Source organism: Aethalodelphis obliquidens, unplaced genomic scaffold (genome assembly GCF_003676395.1).
Source record: "Aethalodelphis obliquidens isolate GAN/ISIS:26980383/991018 unplaced genomic scaffold, ASM367639v1 scaffold37, whole genome shotgun sequence".
Lineage (NCBI taxonomy): Eukaryota > Metazoa > Chordata > Mammalia > Artiodactyla > Delphinidae > Aethalodelphis > Aethalodelphis obliquidens.
Genome location: NW_020837981.1, coordinates 13,137,012 through 13,154,803, shown reverse-complemented (window position 1 = coordinate 13,154,803; position 17,792 = coordinate 13,137,012). Strand labels below are relative to the sequence as shown.

Sequence of the window (17,792 nt, the reverse complement as noted above, 5' to 3'; positions counted from 1 at the left end):
TCCTGACTCCTAATCTACTGCTCCTTTGTGGGAAGGGTCCATATTCTGAACCTACTTCCCCAACCCGAAGGCACTGCTTATTCCTTAGGGAAGCCTTCAGTTATCCAGTCCCAGACCAGCTCCTGGGGCAATGCTGGCGGGTCTCCGGCACCAAGTAGGGCTCCGGACGCAGGGCCTTAGCTCCCCTGTCTAACTCTGACCTCCTCCCTCCCTCCGTTTTCTTTCAGACCAAGTCGGAGTTCACGGTGGAGTTCTCTGTCAGCGACCACCAGGGGGTGAGTGTCCCCTAAGGCCCCTGCTTCCCCGGGAGGCGGGGTTCCTGAGCCTTGGGTGGAAAGAGGCTGGAGGCTGATGCTAGCTCCCCACTCTTGTCTTGCCAGGTGATCACGCGGAAGGTGAACATCCAGGTCGGGGACGTGAATGACAACGCACCCACGTTTCATAATCAGCCCTACAGTGTCCGCATCCCTGAGGTAGGGGCCCCCAGGGTCACACTTGAGGGACATTGCGGGCCTGCTGCTCTGGGGCCACCGGCGAGGAGGCTGATGCTGGAGAAAGGGCATTTCCAGCTCCTCTCCTGCCCACACCTCAGCCCAGCACCAGCTCTGGTCAGGTTGGTGACTGAGCCAGCGCCTCTGAGGGGGCCTGTCTGCTGGCTGCGGGAGCCTCGTGCCTGAGAGAGGGCCTGCCTTGGATGAGCCCTCCCAACTCCAGCCGGAGTCAGGGACAGGACAGAGGTTGGGAGGGGCAGGTTGCACGTTTTTTCCATTTACAGCCAGTGCGGGCCTTGGGCAGGTACGTTGGCAGGCCTAACCCCAGGCCTCCCAGCTTTGGCTAGAGCAGGTCCCCCAGGATGCAAAGTGCATGCAGTACCTGGGAGGGGCTTTCTTTCTTGAACCCTGCGCTGTCTTGCTGGCCTTCGGCTGCTTTGGGTTGTCTGCGTAACTCAGTGTATTTGCGTGAGTGCGTGTGGGTGAAACCACGCCATTGCTCGCAGCTGAGAAGGTGCACATCATTGCGTTACAAACAGTTCGTTAACAAGCTGGCTGCTGGCTCCTGATGGCCCCAGCGTTCTCATTGCTTACTGTCCCTCTCCCCGGTGGCCGATGGCAGTCTTCTGGCCTGACAGCGATTCAAAGACCTTGAAGGTGGAGGGTAAAGAGCTGGGTGTCCCTCAGGCCTGCCCTCGGGGCTCTGGGTTGGGTGGCAGCAGTAAAGGTTTGGGATGGGAATGATGGGAGATGGAATCCACTGGGGAGAGGCAGCCTGGCACCATGGCATTGGAGTGCTAGCCCCTTTATGTTATAGGTCATTGGATCAGGAAACTGAAAGAGGTTTAGAAAATATCTGTTCAGTTTATAGATGAGAAAAGTGAGGCTCAGTGTGGGAGAGTGACTTGCCCAAGGTCACACAGCTTTGACTTTGAGCCTCCTGACTCCCAGGGCAGCTTCAGATTCCTCAGGGATGAAGAAACCTGATCTCATGCCTCTAAGTCCCGGTTGCTGGCCCTCCTTACTCAGCTGTGAGCCAAGGGTCCTGTGCTTGTGCCAGACAGAGTGAAGTAGGACAGATGTGCAGGTGGGACACACCAGAGGTACTCATGCCCTTCCCCTGATGGGGTGGGACATAGGGAGAGAGAGCCTGCAGTCCCAAGCATGGGGACACGGTGCCCTGAGCTGTGGCCGGTGTGCCCAGGACTGCAGCTTGGCTCCGGGCCCCCGCTCATTTGGAAGTCTCTCTAATTTAATGGTCTCTACGTGCCAGCCTGCACTCTAGTCCCGGGCTCAGAAACCAAGGGCACAGCTCGGAGTTAATGAGCCTTGCACCCATTGCTCAGCTGCCATCCTGGCAGGCATGGCTGCCCTCTGCCTTCCCTCACGGGGGGCAGCAGACAGCAGCAATAGCAAGGGGATGAGGGGTCACATCCCTGCTTCCCAGCCCTTGGGCCAGGGCCAGCCTTTTCCTCACTCCCTTGCCAGGAGAAGATGTGACCTCCAATACCACCCTGTTGGAATCCCCCAGGATTCTCCGAAGGCCTCTGCCTTCAAGGAGAGAGCCTCTTCAGTCATTCATTCATTTAACAAATATTTATTGAGCGTCTGCTGTGGGCTTGGTGCTGTGCCAGGCTCTCACTGCGTAGAGACCTGGGAGGCCAGAGGAATATATAACGAGGGGAGCCAGAACCAGAGGCCAGAGACCCCAGGCCTAGCCCCTGCTCTGCTCCCAGATTGCTGGGTCCATTTGGGCATGTCACTTAACCTCTCTGGGCCATGGTCCTCCTTATCTAATAAAAGCAGAGGACAGGTGGGATAAAATGGCCTGCCTCCTGCCCATCTGATGCGGAGAGGGTAGGCCAAGGGGGCCGGCTGGAAGGACACACAGTCCTTGGAAGAAGGCCTGAGTGGTTTACTCGCTTGCATGTAAACCTCCCTATCAGGTCACTTAGGTGGCCTGATACTCGATGCCCTGCTCAGGGCTGCTCCGTGTGGCCAGCGGGGATGTGGTGTCAGCTGGGTGGAGGCCTGGCCCCTCCTGACCCGAGGTGGCTTGGCACTGACCAGCCCTGGCCTGGGGTGGTCACCTGAGCTAGAGCTTAGCTGCCTGGCTCAAGCCCCAGCTGGAGTACCAGGGAAGAGTCTGCTGGTCCTGGCCCAGAATTCAGGCAGGGGTCTCCTGCTTACATTGAAGTCACCCTGGAAACCCCAGGCCCTTGCCCTTGAGAAGCCCGATTCAGTGAAAGAGGCCCTATGGATGTGAATAGGATGAGAATGCAAACCAGAGAGACAGGGGTCACTGCAGACCCTGTGAGGCATCAGTCTTGAGGGGGTGCCAGAGTGATCAGAGAAATCTCAACAGGCTTCCAGGAGGAGGTGGGTTTCCAGGAGAAGCTCGCCAAGGTGAGCAGCGGAGCTCCTGTGTTGTATGGTGGGAAGAGGGAGACTGGAGGTCAAGACATCTGGGTTCTAGTCCTGATTGTGCCAGCAACTGGCTGGGTGAGACTTCAGACCTGTCACTGCCCCTCTGCTGCCTTCAACTCCAACAACTGTTAAACTGGGGAGTTGGGCCAGGCCCCTTCCAGGACTGACATGCCGTGATCTGAGGAGGCATCCCAGCAGGAGTGGCTCCTTTGTTATCCTCCAGTGCTTCATTATTCCTTGAGGGCTGACAAAGACCTCCAGTGGCTGCCTCCATGCACTCAGCTCCTCTTTTGGTCATCCTAGCCACCTGCACACCATCCCTAACCTTCCCAACTTCCACTCCCCCCAGCCCTAGGGGCCCTGATAATGTTTGGGTCTGTTGTGTCCAAAACCCAGGGATAGGCGTGGGGAACAAGTTACAGGGAGGTAAATCTAGGTCTACATATGGAAGAACTTTCTAATGAGACCCACCCCACAATCTACTCCCCTGTCCTGCTGAGGATGTACTGAGCTCGCCATCCCTGAAGTTATACAAGCAGAAGCAGGAGAACCCCGTGTCTCAGAAGCCATCTAGTACTGAGTGCCGGGGAGGTGATGAATCAGAGGCTCCCAAACATACCCCATCAGAATGTCCCGGGGGACTGTTGGGAGGCATATTCCCGGGCCCCTGCAATTCTTTTAAGTAATTTATTTATTTATTTGGCTGCGTTGGGTCTTCGTTGCTGCGTGCAGGCTTTCTCTAGATGCGGCGAGTGGGGGCTACTCTTAGTTGCGGTGCACGGGCTTCTCATTGTGGTGGCTTCTCTTGTTGCGGAGCACGGGCTCTAGGCACACGGGCTCAGTAGTTGTGGCACACGGGCTCTAGAGCACAGGCTCAGTAGTTGTGGTGCACGGCTTAGTTGCTCCGCGGCGTGTAGGATCTTCCTGGAGCAGGACTCAAACCCGTGTCCCCTGCATTGGCAGGCGGATTCTTAACCACTGCGCCACCAGGGAAGTCCGTCCCTGCACTTCTGAATCAGCAGTTGGGGAACAGTTGGCCCAGGAAGCTGCATTTTTAGCTCCATGGCGACAGCAAGCCCTGGAGGATAATATCTGTGGCCCTCCCCATCAGAGGGTTTCTGAGAGGTGCTGGGGTAGCCCATCTCTGAGGGGAACTTTCAGCCTGTCAACACCTGCCTAGAGACATCACCCATGGGGACCCACGTCCTCAGGCCTGGAGTAGGAGCAGATGGGAGGCGGGTCAAGACCAGGCACTGCCCCGTTCCTGGGAGAAGCTCACCCGCCCCCTGCGCACCCAGCCCTGCCCCCTCTCCCTCTGAAAGCCCCTGCCTAAGCCGGACAGGTGTGTTTGGGTTTGTTTGTTCTTGGTGCCCCTCCTGCCCACCCCTCTCCCCTCACTAAGCTGTTCTACATGTAATTATCCATTTTATCAGGGTGAAAGGCCCTGCAATTCACTTGTCGAAGCCCTAACAAGGCAGAGGCAGCGTGGATGCTTTCAAGTCCGTAAAGAAAAGGGAAATCCTGCTAGAAGTGGCAACTTAATTCACCGAGCCAGCCTTGACAGACCTCATTAAGCCCCTGTGTATTCATTTCAGGCTAATGGCTGTCATGCTGACTGCTGTTTGATTTGCTGTAATAGACTTTTACGGCGTTCCAATTTGCTCAGACGTGTTTGCCCGTGTCTGTGCCCAGCGACGCTGCTCCAGCACCTCTGTTAGGGGTGCGTGCCCACCTCGCTGACCTTCAGCGTCCCTCCAGCTGTGCCCGGGGGAGGTGACCCTCGGGCCTGGGTGTTTGGGCAGGAGGATGGCGTGAGGTTAGAAGTCAGATGGTGCCAGGTGTCTCCTCGGGTCAAGGAGGGCCTCTGAAGTGTCAGGGATGGCCACGTCACTGAAGTTCTGAGAAGTTCAGCCTCCTTAGCTGGGCAGTGGAGGCTTCTATCCATCTGGCCTCAACCTACGTTTCTCAGCTTATCTCCTGGTATTCCTCACGAATCCTCCTGGCAGCCGAGGGGCTGATCCAGCGCCTCTGAGCGTGTGTCTGTGTCTCTCTCTTTTCTTTGTAAAACACACTTTGTACTGTTCTAACTAGTACTGGAGTGTTTCCTTTCTTCTCTCAGCCTAACTCTATTCTGCCTGTCCTTCAAAGCCCAAATCTGATCCGCTGTGCTTTGATCCACTCAAGTCGTTTGAAATGAACACAAACATTTGTTGAACAGCTATGGAGCAGGGCCCAGGGATTTTCAGCTGGCTTGGATATGCAGGGTAGAAAACACAGACTCTGCTGTTTGCCAGCTGTACAACTTTGGAAGGAGTCTAACCTTTATGGAGCTCGGTTTTCTTATCTATGAGATGGGCAACAATATTTGCCATGCGGGGTTATTGTGAGAGCTCTAATAAGGCAGGTAGGAAAAGCCCCTAGCCCAGTTTGTGGCTCATAATGCATTTTAGCCACACCATAAACTACAGAATTGAGCCACACTCAGTCACCATAAACTACTGGTGATTGAGGCCAGGGTCTTTGTGCTCAGGGAAGGTAATTTTACAGAGAGAAAAACAAGTAAGTAGATGTCTAACTATGTCTAAATGTATTAAATGCTATGGTAGCTTAGAATGTGCAAAGTAGGGTGGAAGGCGTAGACCTATGGAGGGGACTGTGGAAGGCGTGACCTGGTCTATATATGGGGGCTATTTGTTTGGGACCTTAGAGGATAAGTAGGAGTTTGTTAGTCAGAGAAGCAGATGATGTTGTCTCTGAATATCAGTACTTTCTGTGATCCTTTAGCTTCTTTTCATATATTGGAATTTCCTGAAGAGGAATATGAACTTTAACTCCTGACCAGAGATCCTGCTGAGGCGGGACAGTGACTGTATAGGTGTGTGCGTCCCTTGCAGGTGCCCACTGTTACCTTGTAGAAACAAAGCCAGGCTGGAAGTGGGCCTGGGCCCTCTGGGTCCCTCCCCAGTTTCTGTGATGGACAGGTCCTGCATAGATCTTTGTCACCCCTGGCTTTGGGTGACCAGCTGTAAGATGGGATGAGGCTAGAAGTGGGGACGGGTGGTGCTGGGACGAGTTGACAGGGGCCTGAGAGACTGAGAGTCCTTGCCTGAGCCTCAAAGCTGGCTGGGGACAGGGTCGGAGCCAGAACCCAGGGCTCCTGGCGCTGGGTCCCACTAGGCCACACCATCTCTCCATGTCACTTAATAAAGACAAATGAAAGTTACTCCTTGTATATCCTTACTAGAGATGGGAAAACAGGGAGAAGAGTATTCCTGTCAATCTTTTGTCAATGAAACAAAGTAAATAATTCATTTCTATAATGATAATAATAATTTGATGTTTTGTTGTAATTCAGAGCTTCCTATGTGCCCAATGCCATACTTCCAGTGTGGGAGCTCACTGAGTCCTCGCCTCATGGGGTAGCCACTCATGTTCGCATTCTACAGATGTGGATGGGGAAGTAGAGAGGATATGTAAGTTGCCCAAAGCTAGGCAAGGATGGAGCCAGGATTCAGAGACAAGTCTGGTTACGGGTTCTTTGGCAGGTAGCGTCAATTCTACCTGCAAAATGGAAATAATTATATTGCCTTGCAAAATTGTTGTGAGGATTAAAGTGTGTGGGACCATGTAAGAGAAGTACTTAGCATAGTGCCCAGTGTAAATGCCCAATAAATGCTCATGGTTGTAGTTGTTGTTTGTATGTCCGTGTCTCCCGTCAGACAGAACAGGAACAGAGCTTGGTCACCTGTGCGTCCCCAGCACCCTGTCTAGGAACCTGTCCCTTGGACGTGAACTTCACGAGTGGGCAGAGCCCTGCTGCTTCCTGTGCCTCTTGGGTGGCTGGGAGGACAGCAGGAGCATTTATGCGGAGCCCGTTGCTGGTGCTCACTGACGCCCTCTGTTGCCTGCCAATTCCTGAATCTCAGCCATGCCATCCCATGTGCCGTGGGCATGTGGGGAGCCCGGAGTGGCCCAGAGTCTGAGGAGGTGGACTTGCCAAACTTATTAGCACCCACTGGGCCCTACAGCGGTGCCCCCAGCTGCCCTCCTCAAGGAGTGCGCATCAGATGCTGAATGATTTATAAACTGCATCCCCGGTTTGCAGAGAGAGATGGGGGGTGAGGGGGACTTCCACTGGCTTGTGCCTGCCATCCCCCCTGAGGTGTCAGCTCTGCTCATGAGAGTGTCATCTCCCACGCCAGGAGAGGCAGACCCTTGACGGGCCATATTAATTTTTACCTCGGGGCCACGGTGCCTGGGGGCCCCCTCTGCATCTATCCACCCGCCTATTGATCTGGGAGAGGGAGGCCAATAAATCATTTCAGGGGCTCTGGATCCTGCTGGCTAGAGTCAGAGTAGTTTGTTCTAGCCAGGTGGCAACACTGGGCCGTGTCTCTGTGTCCCTCGGTGAGCAGCTGGTCCTGTGCCTTTTCTGGTCTCCCGCTGCTAGCAGCACAGTGACGGATACCTGGAACCCCTCCTTCCTCCCAGCAGGCGGGTGTCTCAGCCTGCAGCAGCAAGGACAGCGGGCTTTGGGCTTGTAGCAATGAAGATATGCATATGCGCAAAGCAATAGGGCTGCCTATTTCTACATTCTTGAGGTTGTGGTGTGTGTGTGTGTGTGTGTGTGTGTGTGTGTGTGTGCGCGCGCGCACTTATTTAAGTAATGTCTTCTCTATGTCCTAGTGTTTTCACTGTCTTTCATTTGTCCTCATGACAACTCTGTGAGTCAAGGGAAAGTTATTCTTCCCATTTTCAAGACGAGAGAAATTGAGGCCAATACAAGGTGACTGCTTTCCCTAAGTCCCCTGGCATCAGATATGCTTGCAACTAGAGCCAAGTCTTTCCCTGTCTCATTTTTCAGCATCTTTGCGTGGGTCTTTTTGCAACTTTGCCATGACCTGCTGTGGTTTGCCAAATGTTGCCCAGGGAGACGAGCTGGGGACTCTGGGCTCCGAGCACAGGCTTCCTCCCATCCAAGGCTGGATGCTGTCACACAGCCCCGTGCACAGGCTATGGGGGTTCAGTGGAGAAGCTTCACTCAGAGCCCACTGCCCACTGTCTGCAGTGAGGACCATCCTCAGTGGTCAGGACCCAGCCATGGTCATAGCGATGCCCCTTCCGTGTGACCTGCAGGGTTAGTGTGTACCCAGAGGTAGCCTCCAAGACTTCAGTCCCCAAACGCGCGTGCAACACATTTCCGTGAGAAGTCAGAGACCCACACATGGGTAAACGCCAGGCTGCTCAGCCTGCCTGCAGGGAAGAGTAAACATCTTTCTGCCACCTCCTCCTTGGTCTTGGGTGCCCGGGAGGGAGTAAATGGAGTCCCACAAAACCCAGGCCCAGAGAGCTCAGCCTAGCCACACAGTCCGAAGGTCCTTGCTCCCTCCTCCACCCTGTGGAGTGAAACCCAGGGCCCCCCATCCCCTGAGATCCCTGTGGCAGCTCCTTCCATGCCCATGGGGCGTGGCCAGGGCTGTGGGCACCCCCCCCCCCCCCGCAGCAGCATGAGGAAAGAGGACAGTGTGGCAACAGGAGATGGAAGGAGCCCAGATGTGATTGAAATTATTTTGTCTGAATGGTAATAATGTTTTTAATTACGTCGGTTTCCTCACCGATTCTCACTGGGAGTCTTTGGGGGCCCATATAATTCCATTACAATGACTGCAGGACCCTTTGCCATGAATATGAAGCAGGGGACCGTGTGTGGAGCCCAGCTCGTGTGCGTTAGGGATTCTCTGGCACGTGCCGGGATACCTTTTATTGTGCCCCTCGCCCTTTAAATAAAGAACCCCTAAATGGAAGGAGATGATAGCTGCCTGCTGGAGATGTTCCTGCAGCATTGCTGGGCTGTCAGCCTCGGGTGCCGGAGTCCATCTGGCGTCTTTCATCTCCCTTCCTCTTTACTGTTCTCCTCTCCTGCGTGGTGGGGCCCTGTTGGAGGAAGGGTGTAAAACTCCTGCCTGCACCCCTTTTCCTCCAGGCAGTGAGGTTTCCTTAGACCTTGGGTGGGAGAACAGCTTTAGGAAACAGAGGGTTGAAGAAGGTCCCTTGTGCACAGGAGCAGCCGTGGCTTCACTGCATCGTGAGAACCTGAGCCCCATCTGTGACACAGGGACCCTGGTCCCTACTGCAACGCTGTGGTGGAGGCAGGCACACATGGGCTTTCGCTCCACATTGGGAGGTCATGAACAAGGGGTTTAGCCTCCCGGAGCCTCTGTTTCTTCATCTGTAAAATAGGGATACACTGAGGTTGTTGTGAGAGTTCAGTGAGAGCATGTATACGAGGCAGCACATCCACAGGGTAGCTGACCGGCATTCCTGTTGTTCTGAAAAGTTCCCAGAGAACTTCAGGAAAGTTGCTTGGAAGGCCAAGGAGCTCGACAGGTGGGCTCCATTGCTGTGCGCTGATTGGTTGATATTGGGGGTGTTAGTGGACAAGAAACTTACAGTCCAGTGAGAGACAGGAAACATGAGGAAAACATGAAACTAAGATGTGACAAGGAAAAAATGGAAACAGAATCACCTAGAAATAACTAGTAATAGGCAGAGAGCATTTCACATAGACTCCTTGAAACCAGTACCAGAAGGACCGTCGAGGTGACCCCATCCCACCACACATTCTGTAGAGATCAACAAAGCCAGAGAGGGTCAAAGATTTGCCCAAGGTCACCTGGTAAATCAGGGGCAAACCACTGAAGACCTAACGTAACCAGCGAAGATGCTCAGGGAGACGGTTTCCAGACCCGTGGTGAGACTGAGTGCACCCCTGGGTGGAGGCGTAGCGCTGTTCTCAGAGGTGGATGTCCAGATCTGGGCTGGGGGCCCAGCGGGTGCTGCCTCCCAGACTCCCATAGCACCCCACACCCCAGGAGCCGTGGCCTGGCAGTCTGCCTTCTCGATGAAGAGCCCGCTTGAGGGTGTGGACCGACCACACGCGGTCCTGCCTTTCCTCTTCTTGGAAATTGCTCTGTGATTTTTGTCTCAGCCCCTCTACTTACCGTAACAAGTTCGGATATTGTCAAAATGGCTTGCGGACAGGCCTGGCAGCCCCCCATAACACGGAGGGCCCACACAATTAGCTTGTTGTGATGTGTTCTCAGGCTGCCTGACCCACCTTGTTTTCTACCAGAAAATGAGAGAAAGAGGGAGAGAGGTCTTGGGTGATGGAATTATTATAATTTCTCTGATTCCTTAGCAGCCTTTAATTACTTTGCAACTTTGTGGTGCTGGCTGGAAGCCGGGAGGGACTGAGTTCTCCCTCTTTATAATAACCTTAAGTAGAAGCCTCCTGTCCGTCTATTAAAAAGCCCGCTCTTCTCTCCAGATGTGATAATGCGCCTGAGAGATTTCACCTGGGCGTGATCGCTAGGTGCAATGCAATCGTCCCCGCTCGCTGTCCTCACCATCCACAGGCCAGCCCACCTCCCCAGTGTGGGGTACTGCCAGCCACAAAGAGCCGAATGCCTGGTCACGTCCTTGTCCAGGAGGGTCACAGGCTCAGGCTGTCCCCTCTTGCAGTCCTGCCCCGGAGAGAGGGAAGGGGCTTGGAGGCCTTTTCCACTGACCCTTCCCCTCTCGGTATCTCCCAGTGTGAGCCCAGCTGTGCCTCCCACCATTCCTAGCACAAACCCTGCATTGAAATCCATCCATTTGCATGAGGCTTTACTCTCCCACCTTTCTTGTCCTCTCTGTCCTGGATCCTCACTACAGGGTAGTCGCTTTCCTGCCGCCCTGCCTTTGTTCATGTTGTGCCCTCCCCCGAGACGCTCTCACCCAAACCCACTGCACCATCTTCCTTCCTACCATTTAGCCAGACCCTAATCTTCCTTCCTCAGAGCAAGCCGGTGGGGGAGGGCGGGGGAGGTTGGTCCTCTCTGTCACCATTTACAGATAAGCAAGCCAAGTGTTAGAGGAGTTGGAAGACTTGCCCGGGTTATTCCGTTTGGAGGTGGCCATGGGGATCATACTTAGGCCCTTCACTTGGTCGTCTCCACTGGACTTGAAGGCACAGGCCTCTCTTAGTCCCTGCCCTTGGAATTGCTCCTACACCCATTCCGTCCATCCTGGCTTCTAAACCCCACTCTTGGGTCAACCCTCTGCCTCCTAACCTTGGCCTGGCCTTTCCTTCCTGGGGTGGCCCCAGGCCCCCTCATGGGCAAGAGAGGCCAACCAGTCCCAGGTCTGGGTGCTGAGTCTTCCTCAGGTGGGCTCAGCCAGTGGGCAGCCCCTCCTGTCTTGTCACCTGTCGATGCATCACAGCAAGTTAAAGTGGGGAGAGCTGTAGCCTGGAGGGGACAGGAACCCCACCACCTGTGGCTGGGTGAGTCACTTCCCCCTTCCAGGGCTCAATTTTCCCCTGTTAAATGGGACTGTTAGTCCTGAGCCTGTCCACTCCATAGTGGGGGTCAAGGTCAGGACGGGCAGGAAGGCTCTGAACTTAAAGCCTCATGCAAGTAGGACAGATTAACCCCTGGGGTATTTTCTCCGATGGCCCTGCAGGCTTCATGAGTTTTCTTTTTTCTTTTCTTTTCTTTTCTTTTCTCTTCTTTTCTCTTCTTCTCTTCTCTTCTCTTTTCTTCCCTCCCTTCCTTCCTTCCTTTCTTTTCTTCCTTTTTTTTGAGTCTACCTATTACCTAAGCATACATATAGAGACATGAACAATCATAAGTGTTCATAAGTTTGAGTTAATTGCGAAGTGAACATATTTGTGTTACATCTGGATCAAGAAACAGAACCTCTCCAGCTCCTAGAAGCCCCCTTGCGACTTTTCCAGTCCTTCCTCCTCCCTCCAGAAAGTAAGCACTGTCCTGACTTCTAACCCCATGGATTACTTTTGTGCATTTTCATTTTATAGTATACATTCTATTAGGTTTCTATCATCACCTAAGACCCGGGGTAGAGGCAGCCAGCTTCGTCTCGGAGGTCACTTCCCACAGTTGTTAGGTTAATAGTTTGAATCTTGGTCTCACAACTTATATCTGTGAGTCCCTAGGAAACTTCCTGTCTCTGATTAAATGGGTGTGGTGCTGATGCAGGGTTGCCACTGTGCAGGTGACATGAGATGATGCATGTGCAGGGCTCAGCCTACAGCCCGCACACGGCAAGGCTGGAAGGACTATCACCTGTGGGCATCACCTTTGGGCAGCCCCTCCCTAGTCAGGGGTCATCTCTGCAGGTGGATATGGAGCTGCCTGAGTGCTGGGACAGGAGGCTGCACGGGAAACTAAATGGAGTGGTTGAAACTTGGGTTGAGAGGAAGGGGAAGGGAAAAAAGGATGTGGGCCCCTTCCCTCATACAGTCTCCTTCGATCCTCTTAGAAGTCTTTCACCTGGTAAGAAGGGTGTGCTTGTCCTCATATTATAGCTGGAGAAATGGGCCCGGAGAGGTTAAGTGACTTGCCCAAGGCTACACAGCTAGTCCCAGATGCTGTCTTCTCTGTAACTGCCCCCCAGAGTGAGTCCAAATGCATTTTTACCCCCAGCATATCCACTTGGGGTTGGGGGTTTATTGTAAGCCTGCCGGCTTCTGAGAGGGCAGCCTTGGGTCTGGAGAAGGTGGACGGGGGGAGGTGTTTGGTTGAAGTGACCTTTATTGAGTTCCGGCACCTTCAGGCTTCCACAAAGCTGCAGCTCCTACCAGCAACCCCGTCTCAGGCCTGATTGAGAAAACGCAAAAATCTTTAAAGGCTTCTTAGCAGCTTGCAGTGATTGCTGTTGTATTTTTCCCTTCTCTATTCAGGGCTGGGGCAGGGCCAGGGCAACGGGAGAGGAATAATAAATCTCCCAAAGCATTGTCTTTCTTGCCACCTCCCCAAACCATCAGATCCCCCAAGCGCAGGGGCCACGAGACCTTTTAAAAAAACAACAAAAAGCCCACCCGACACAGCCCAAAAGATGGAGATGGAGGGAGGTGCAACAGCAGCTATTGGGGCAGAAAGCCGTAAATGGTGTGGAAGTAATACCTAAAGTGTGCTGGCGATTCCAGACATTTCCACGGAGCCACGCTCGAGCTGCACGGGTCGGTGACAGCAGCCGTGGGGAAATAAATAAATAAGTGAGCAAGCCTGGGAGACCCCATTAACTGTTGCTGTGCAGGAGGCAGGTTTGGGGCAGGTCACTGGTGAGAAAGGAAGGAAGGTAGACAGGCTCATGCATTCATTCTCCCATCCGTCCATTCATTCAATTGTACTGAGTCCCTGTGATGTGCAAGGGATGTCACTAAAACCTTTCCGTGGTGTTCTGAGGATGGTGACCAGAATCCAGGCTGGCAGGGTCTGGCCCCAGCCCCTTCTTCACCTCCCCTTGGCTCTGTGCCTTCTTGTGCCTTTACCTTCTTTCTGGTGCCCGAGGGCATTGTGCCACAGGGCCTTTGCACGGCTGTTCCCTCCCCGCTTTTCATGAACCATTCCTGGTGCGCTCTGTTCCCAAGGCCTGATGCTGAAGGCAGCTCAGAAGTGCTGGCGAGTCCCCCACCAAGGCCTTCGGAGAAGGGTTGAGCCTAGTCTCACCGGGGTTGCAGGCAGCAATGGGAAATGAGGGCACCTCAGTCAGGGATGTTGGAGGAAAGGGCGTCATTTAATGGGACTGGGGTATGGTAGGTAGAAGGGTAGCCCCAAAGATGTCCACATCCTAATCACAGGAACCTGGGACTATGTTACCTCACGTGGCAAAAGGGATTTTGCAGGTGTGATGAAGTTATGGGCCTCCATGGGGAGACAGCTGGCTGATCTGTGTGGTCCCACTGTAATCACGAGGGTCCTTATAAGACGGAGGTAGAAGAATCAGAGGAGATGTGACCATGGAATCAGAGGTCAGAGAGAGAGAGCTGAAGTTGTTATGCTGCTGGTGTGACCAAGGAAGAAGAGGCCATTAGCCAAGGAATGAGTGTGGCCTCTAGAAGCGGGAAAGGGCATGGAAACAGATTCTCCCCTGGAGCCTCCAGAGGAAACACAGGCCTGTTAACCACTTGATTTTAGTCCAGTAAGACCCATTTTGGACTTCGGGCCCCCAGAGCTGTAAGATGATAAACTTGTATTGTTTTAAGCCACTAAGTGGGACTTTGTTTCAGCAGAGGTAGGAGACAGATACGGGTGCTCTGAAGGCAGAGTAGCAGGGCACGCATTCTACAGCACACCCCTCCAAACCCCCCAAACTCTACTTCACTTGCTCCTTTGGGGCCCTTCAGGCAGGAGGATATGTGTACCCAGAGATGAGTTGTCTGGACGTAGGTGTGAGGTTGGTGGTCATTAGGGATGATCCATGAGGGCCAGCCATGGGGCAGGGGCACCCAGAGCTGGGGAGGGCCCCTGGCTGGGAAGAAGCCTTGTAGAAACCAGGTGAGGTGAGGTGGGAGAGCCTAAGAGCCCATTCTGTGGGGATAGAGAAAGGGAGAGCTCGCAGATGAGGGTGTGGAGCGCTGTGTTGAGAAGTGCTGAGTCCAAGAACTGGCTGTCATGCTCCTGGGACCCCAGGAAGACCTCCCCATTGCCCAGAGGAGGGCTTAGCAGGTGCTTGCGTGCTGGAGACCCTCCTGGAGAGCTTGACCTCTTGGCATCAATGAGCCCAGAGACAGAGACAGAGGAGTTTCTTCTTGGCTCACTACCAGAGGAGTATTGGGATGCGGAAGTGTTGGTCCCATGCCCCTGACCCCACCCTCATTCATTTATTCACTCATTCATCAAACTTGCTGGATGCCAAGTCCATGCTGGGCCCTGGGGACACAAGAGGAGTGAGATATTGTCCCTGGCCTCCAGGAGATCCCGGCTGGGTCCTGCTCACCGACAGTGGCACCTTTAAAGCAGGGTTGGAGGCCAGTGCTTGAGGACTCAGGCAGCCACCACCCCAAGCTTGGCCCCCTCTGGATGGCTGACGGGTGGAATAGGGCAGTCACCTGTCCCAGCTTTAGTGCTACGGGAAAGCTGGGCCCCACTGCCCACCCCCCGCCCCCGCTGCCCCCCTCCTAACTCCCAAGTCCCTTGTGGCATGTGGCGTGAATGGAGATCAAGCATGTCTCCCTCCAGGCAGCAGAATTGGACACACGAACTCTAAATGAGCTTGGCAAATTGGTTCTCTCAGCTCTGTCCTTCCCCTCCACCACCCAGCCCTGCAGAAGCCTGGGTCACCTGTGGGAGTTCTCAGTCTGGGCTGGGGAGGGAGGGAGCAGGGACTGCCTTGGGTCTGAGGCCAGGAGAGGCTTCCCCTGCGTCTGGGCACCCCATCTTCTTCCTTATATCTGAGGTGAGTGTAAACCCCACAAGATAGAAAAGGCCTTTCTGGCTTCAGGGGCATTACTGAGGAAGGGACGGGGCACTGGACAGGCCTGGCATGGGCTCAGTGACCTTGCCTTCCTCCCACCTCCTGTTCCAGCTTCTGTTTATAACACTTGTCTGATGTGTGGGTTCTCCTGGTCCCAAGTCCCAGGATTCATGAACTGATTAAAGATGGGATCTGTATCTTATAATTCCTTGAACCCATAAGGGCCAGGGGTACTGGGCGTGGGGAAGGCACTGAATAACAACAGTAATAACAATAATGGGAACTGTACATGCATTCACTTGGTACTTTGTATCACCCATCTGTGCTGTAGGTATTGGGATTATCCCCACTTTTTTTTTTTTTTTGCGGTACGCGGACCTCTCACTGTTGTGGCCTCTCCCGTTGCGGAGCACAGGCTCTGGACGCGCAGGCTCAGCGGCCACGGCTCACGGGCCCAGCCGCTCCGTGGCATGTGGGATCTTCCCGGACCGGGGCACGAACCCGTGTCCCCTGCATCGGCAGACGGACTCTCAACCACTGCGCCACCAGGGAAGCCCTATCCCCACTTTCAAGGTGGGGAATCTGAGGTTCAGAGAGGTTAAGTCAGTTGCTGATCTGGGATGTGAACACAGCTGGTTCACCTCCGGGTCCCCCACCCCATGCTGTGCTGCCTCTGTTGACAGTGGGTCGGGAGGTAGGGCCGTGGAGGTGTTCGTGGCATGCGTGCCCAGATTCTCAGAGGACCCAGCAGGCGGCGGACCACTGTGAGAGGGGTGCTAGGCTCCTGGGCATGCCCTCCGGGCTGAGGCTCCTGGCAGCCCTCTCGAGGTCTCCCCCCGTCCTCCTCTGTCCAGACGGTGCCCAGTGCCATGGCCAGCATGGGATAGCAAGAGGGTGGGATGCCGCTCCCAGTCCTAGAGAGCCCAGCTGGGCAGCGTGTTCCTGGAGAGATACCTTCCCACCCCTGCACCAGGACACGCATGCGTGCACACACCTCAGGCATGACGTCCGCCCTGCCTCCTTCTGTCCCGTGTGTCTCCCTCACGGGTCAGCGCCCCGGAGCGGTAAATCACGAGCCAATTGGCCACAGCCAGCGGGAGGCCAGGAGGACACAGGGAGGGGATGCTGCCATCAAAGCCATCAGCACCGAGCTGGCCAGGCAGACGAAAGCACAGCTGGGTGGGAGAGGGTGGGCCAGACCTCTTCCTCTGGGCACTGCTCTGGGGCCCTCCAACGTGTGACATGGGGTGGGGCACGAGCATGGAACATGTGTGCTCAGGAGTTCATGAGTGTGCAGGATTCACGGTATAGACCCTTGGTTATGCCTCCCCTGTGAAAACGGTCTTCAGATGGGGGCAGTCACATCATACTAAGGGAGTGGAGATAAGCTCCTTCCTGCCTAGATTCATTGGACTGGAGCAGACCTCACCCCCACTCCACAGCCCTCACCTCCCATGGCAGCAGTGCATCTTAAAGGGACACCAGACTGAGATTCTTCCTCATGTCTTTGGGCCTCTCCTTCCATCTCCTCGGGCCTCAGTTTACCCATCTATGCAGTGGGGTTAATACCCTTAGCTCTAGCTAACTTCCTAACTAGTCAGCGTTGTTGTTAAGACACAGATGAGCCAATGGGTATGAAATGACATGAAGACTAGACCCCAGCTCCCCAGGTTGTGGCCCAGCTGAATTATGCCATCACGCTGTGGCACTCAGAGGGGTCTGGGTGGCATTCCTGCCCCTAGAAGGAGAAAGTAGAATGAGTGTTGTGACAGTGGAGACCTGGGGCACTGGTCTGGGGCACGTCACTCCCTGCTGCCTCCCTGGACGTGGGTCTCAGTGTTCTCTCCCCAGGGCCGAGAGCTGTTCAGGCCTAGTAGTTGATGAGCAGTGGCAGGCCACGTGTTGTCAGTAAACTGAGGCCCTGGACCTCTCTGTGCGGCCGGTGCCTTGGGATGGGTCCCTTCCCATAGTCTCCCCTGGGGGGCTGTTAGGTTGGCAGGCCCGTCCCTTCTGCATGGCTGGCCTTGCATCCGGCCTGTGGCAGACACGGCTTTTTTGTTTTTGGTTAAAAAACCTCATCGGAGCGTTATGATATTGGAATGTGAAGGGTAATTGAGCTGAAAGCTATTCTCTTCCTGCAACCGGCGCGTCAGGAGTGATTGAGGCACGCGGGCCTGCACACCAGCCTTGAAATCCTGGTGAAAGGCCTGTGCAGAGATCGGGGGGAGATGGATGGAGTGGAGCCAGGCCCCCCAGAACCCTGGTTCCCAACCCCAGGGGTCCAGGCCTGCCCTGAAATGTGCCCCCCTGGGACTCTGAGCTGCCAGGCTGGGCCTCCACCTACCTGGAACAGATATCCGAGGTCCCCGGTGTGCTGGTACTACGTGGAGGGGCCCTGGTGACAGGTCTTGAGGAGGGGGCTGGGCACTGGACTGAAACAAGCAGAACAGGTTGGTGCCTGCGTCCTCTGTCCCCTCCTCCCTGCTTTGTCTTCTCCTGCCCCTACTCTGCAGAGGGTCTCTTTCTCTGCTTTCTGCATCTCTCTCTCTCTCCCTCTCCCTCTCCCTCCCCCTCCCCCCTCTCTCTCCCTCCCTCTCTCTCTCTCTCTCTCTCTCT

At 54.7% G+C, this 17,792-nt stretch overlaps 1 protein-coding gene and 1 long non-coding RNA gene across 2 annotated transcripts in view; one reads left to right on the top strand and one right to left on the bottom strand.

The window, feature by feature from the left end:
- The window catches only part of CDH23 (cadherin related 23), a 450,353-nt gene that overhangs the window by 122,389 nt on the left and 310,172 nt on the right, over window positions 1–17,792 (top strand). The window contains exons 6-7 of the mRNA XM_027129962.1: window positions 228–275; window positions 381–473. Coding sequence (XP_026985763.1) covers window positions 228–275; window positions 381–473 — 141 coding nt within the window. The remainder of the gene's footprint in view (window positions 1–227; window positions 276–380; window positions 474–17,792) is intronic.
- The window catches only part of LOC113632617 (uncharacterized), an 8,467-nt gene continuing 2,033 nt past the window's right edge, over window positions 11,359–17,792 (bottom strand). Inside the window, exons 3-4 of the long non-coding RNA XR_003437888.1 lie at window positions 17,521–17,608; window positions 11,359–12,577 (exon numbers count right to left, since the gene is read on the bottom strand). This is a non-coding gene — a long non-coding RNA (uncharacterized LOC113632617). The remainder of the gene's footprint in view (window positions 12,578–17,520; window positions 17,609–17,792) is intronic.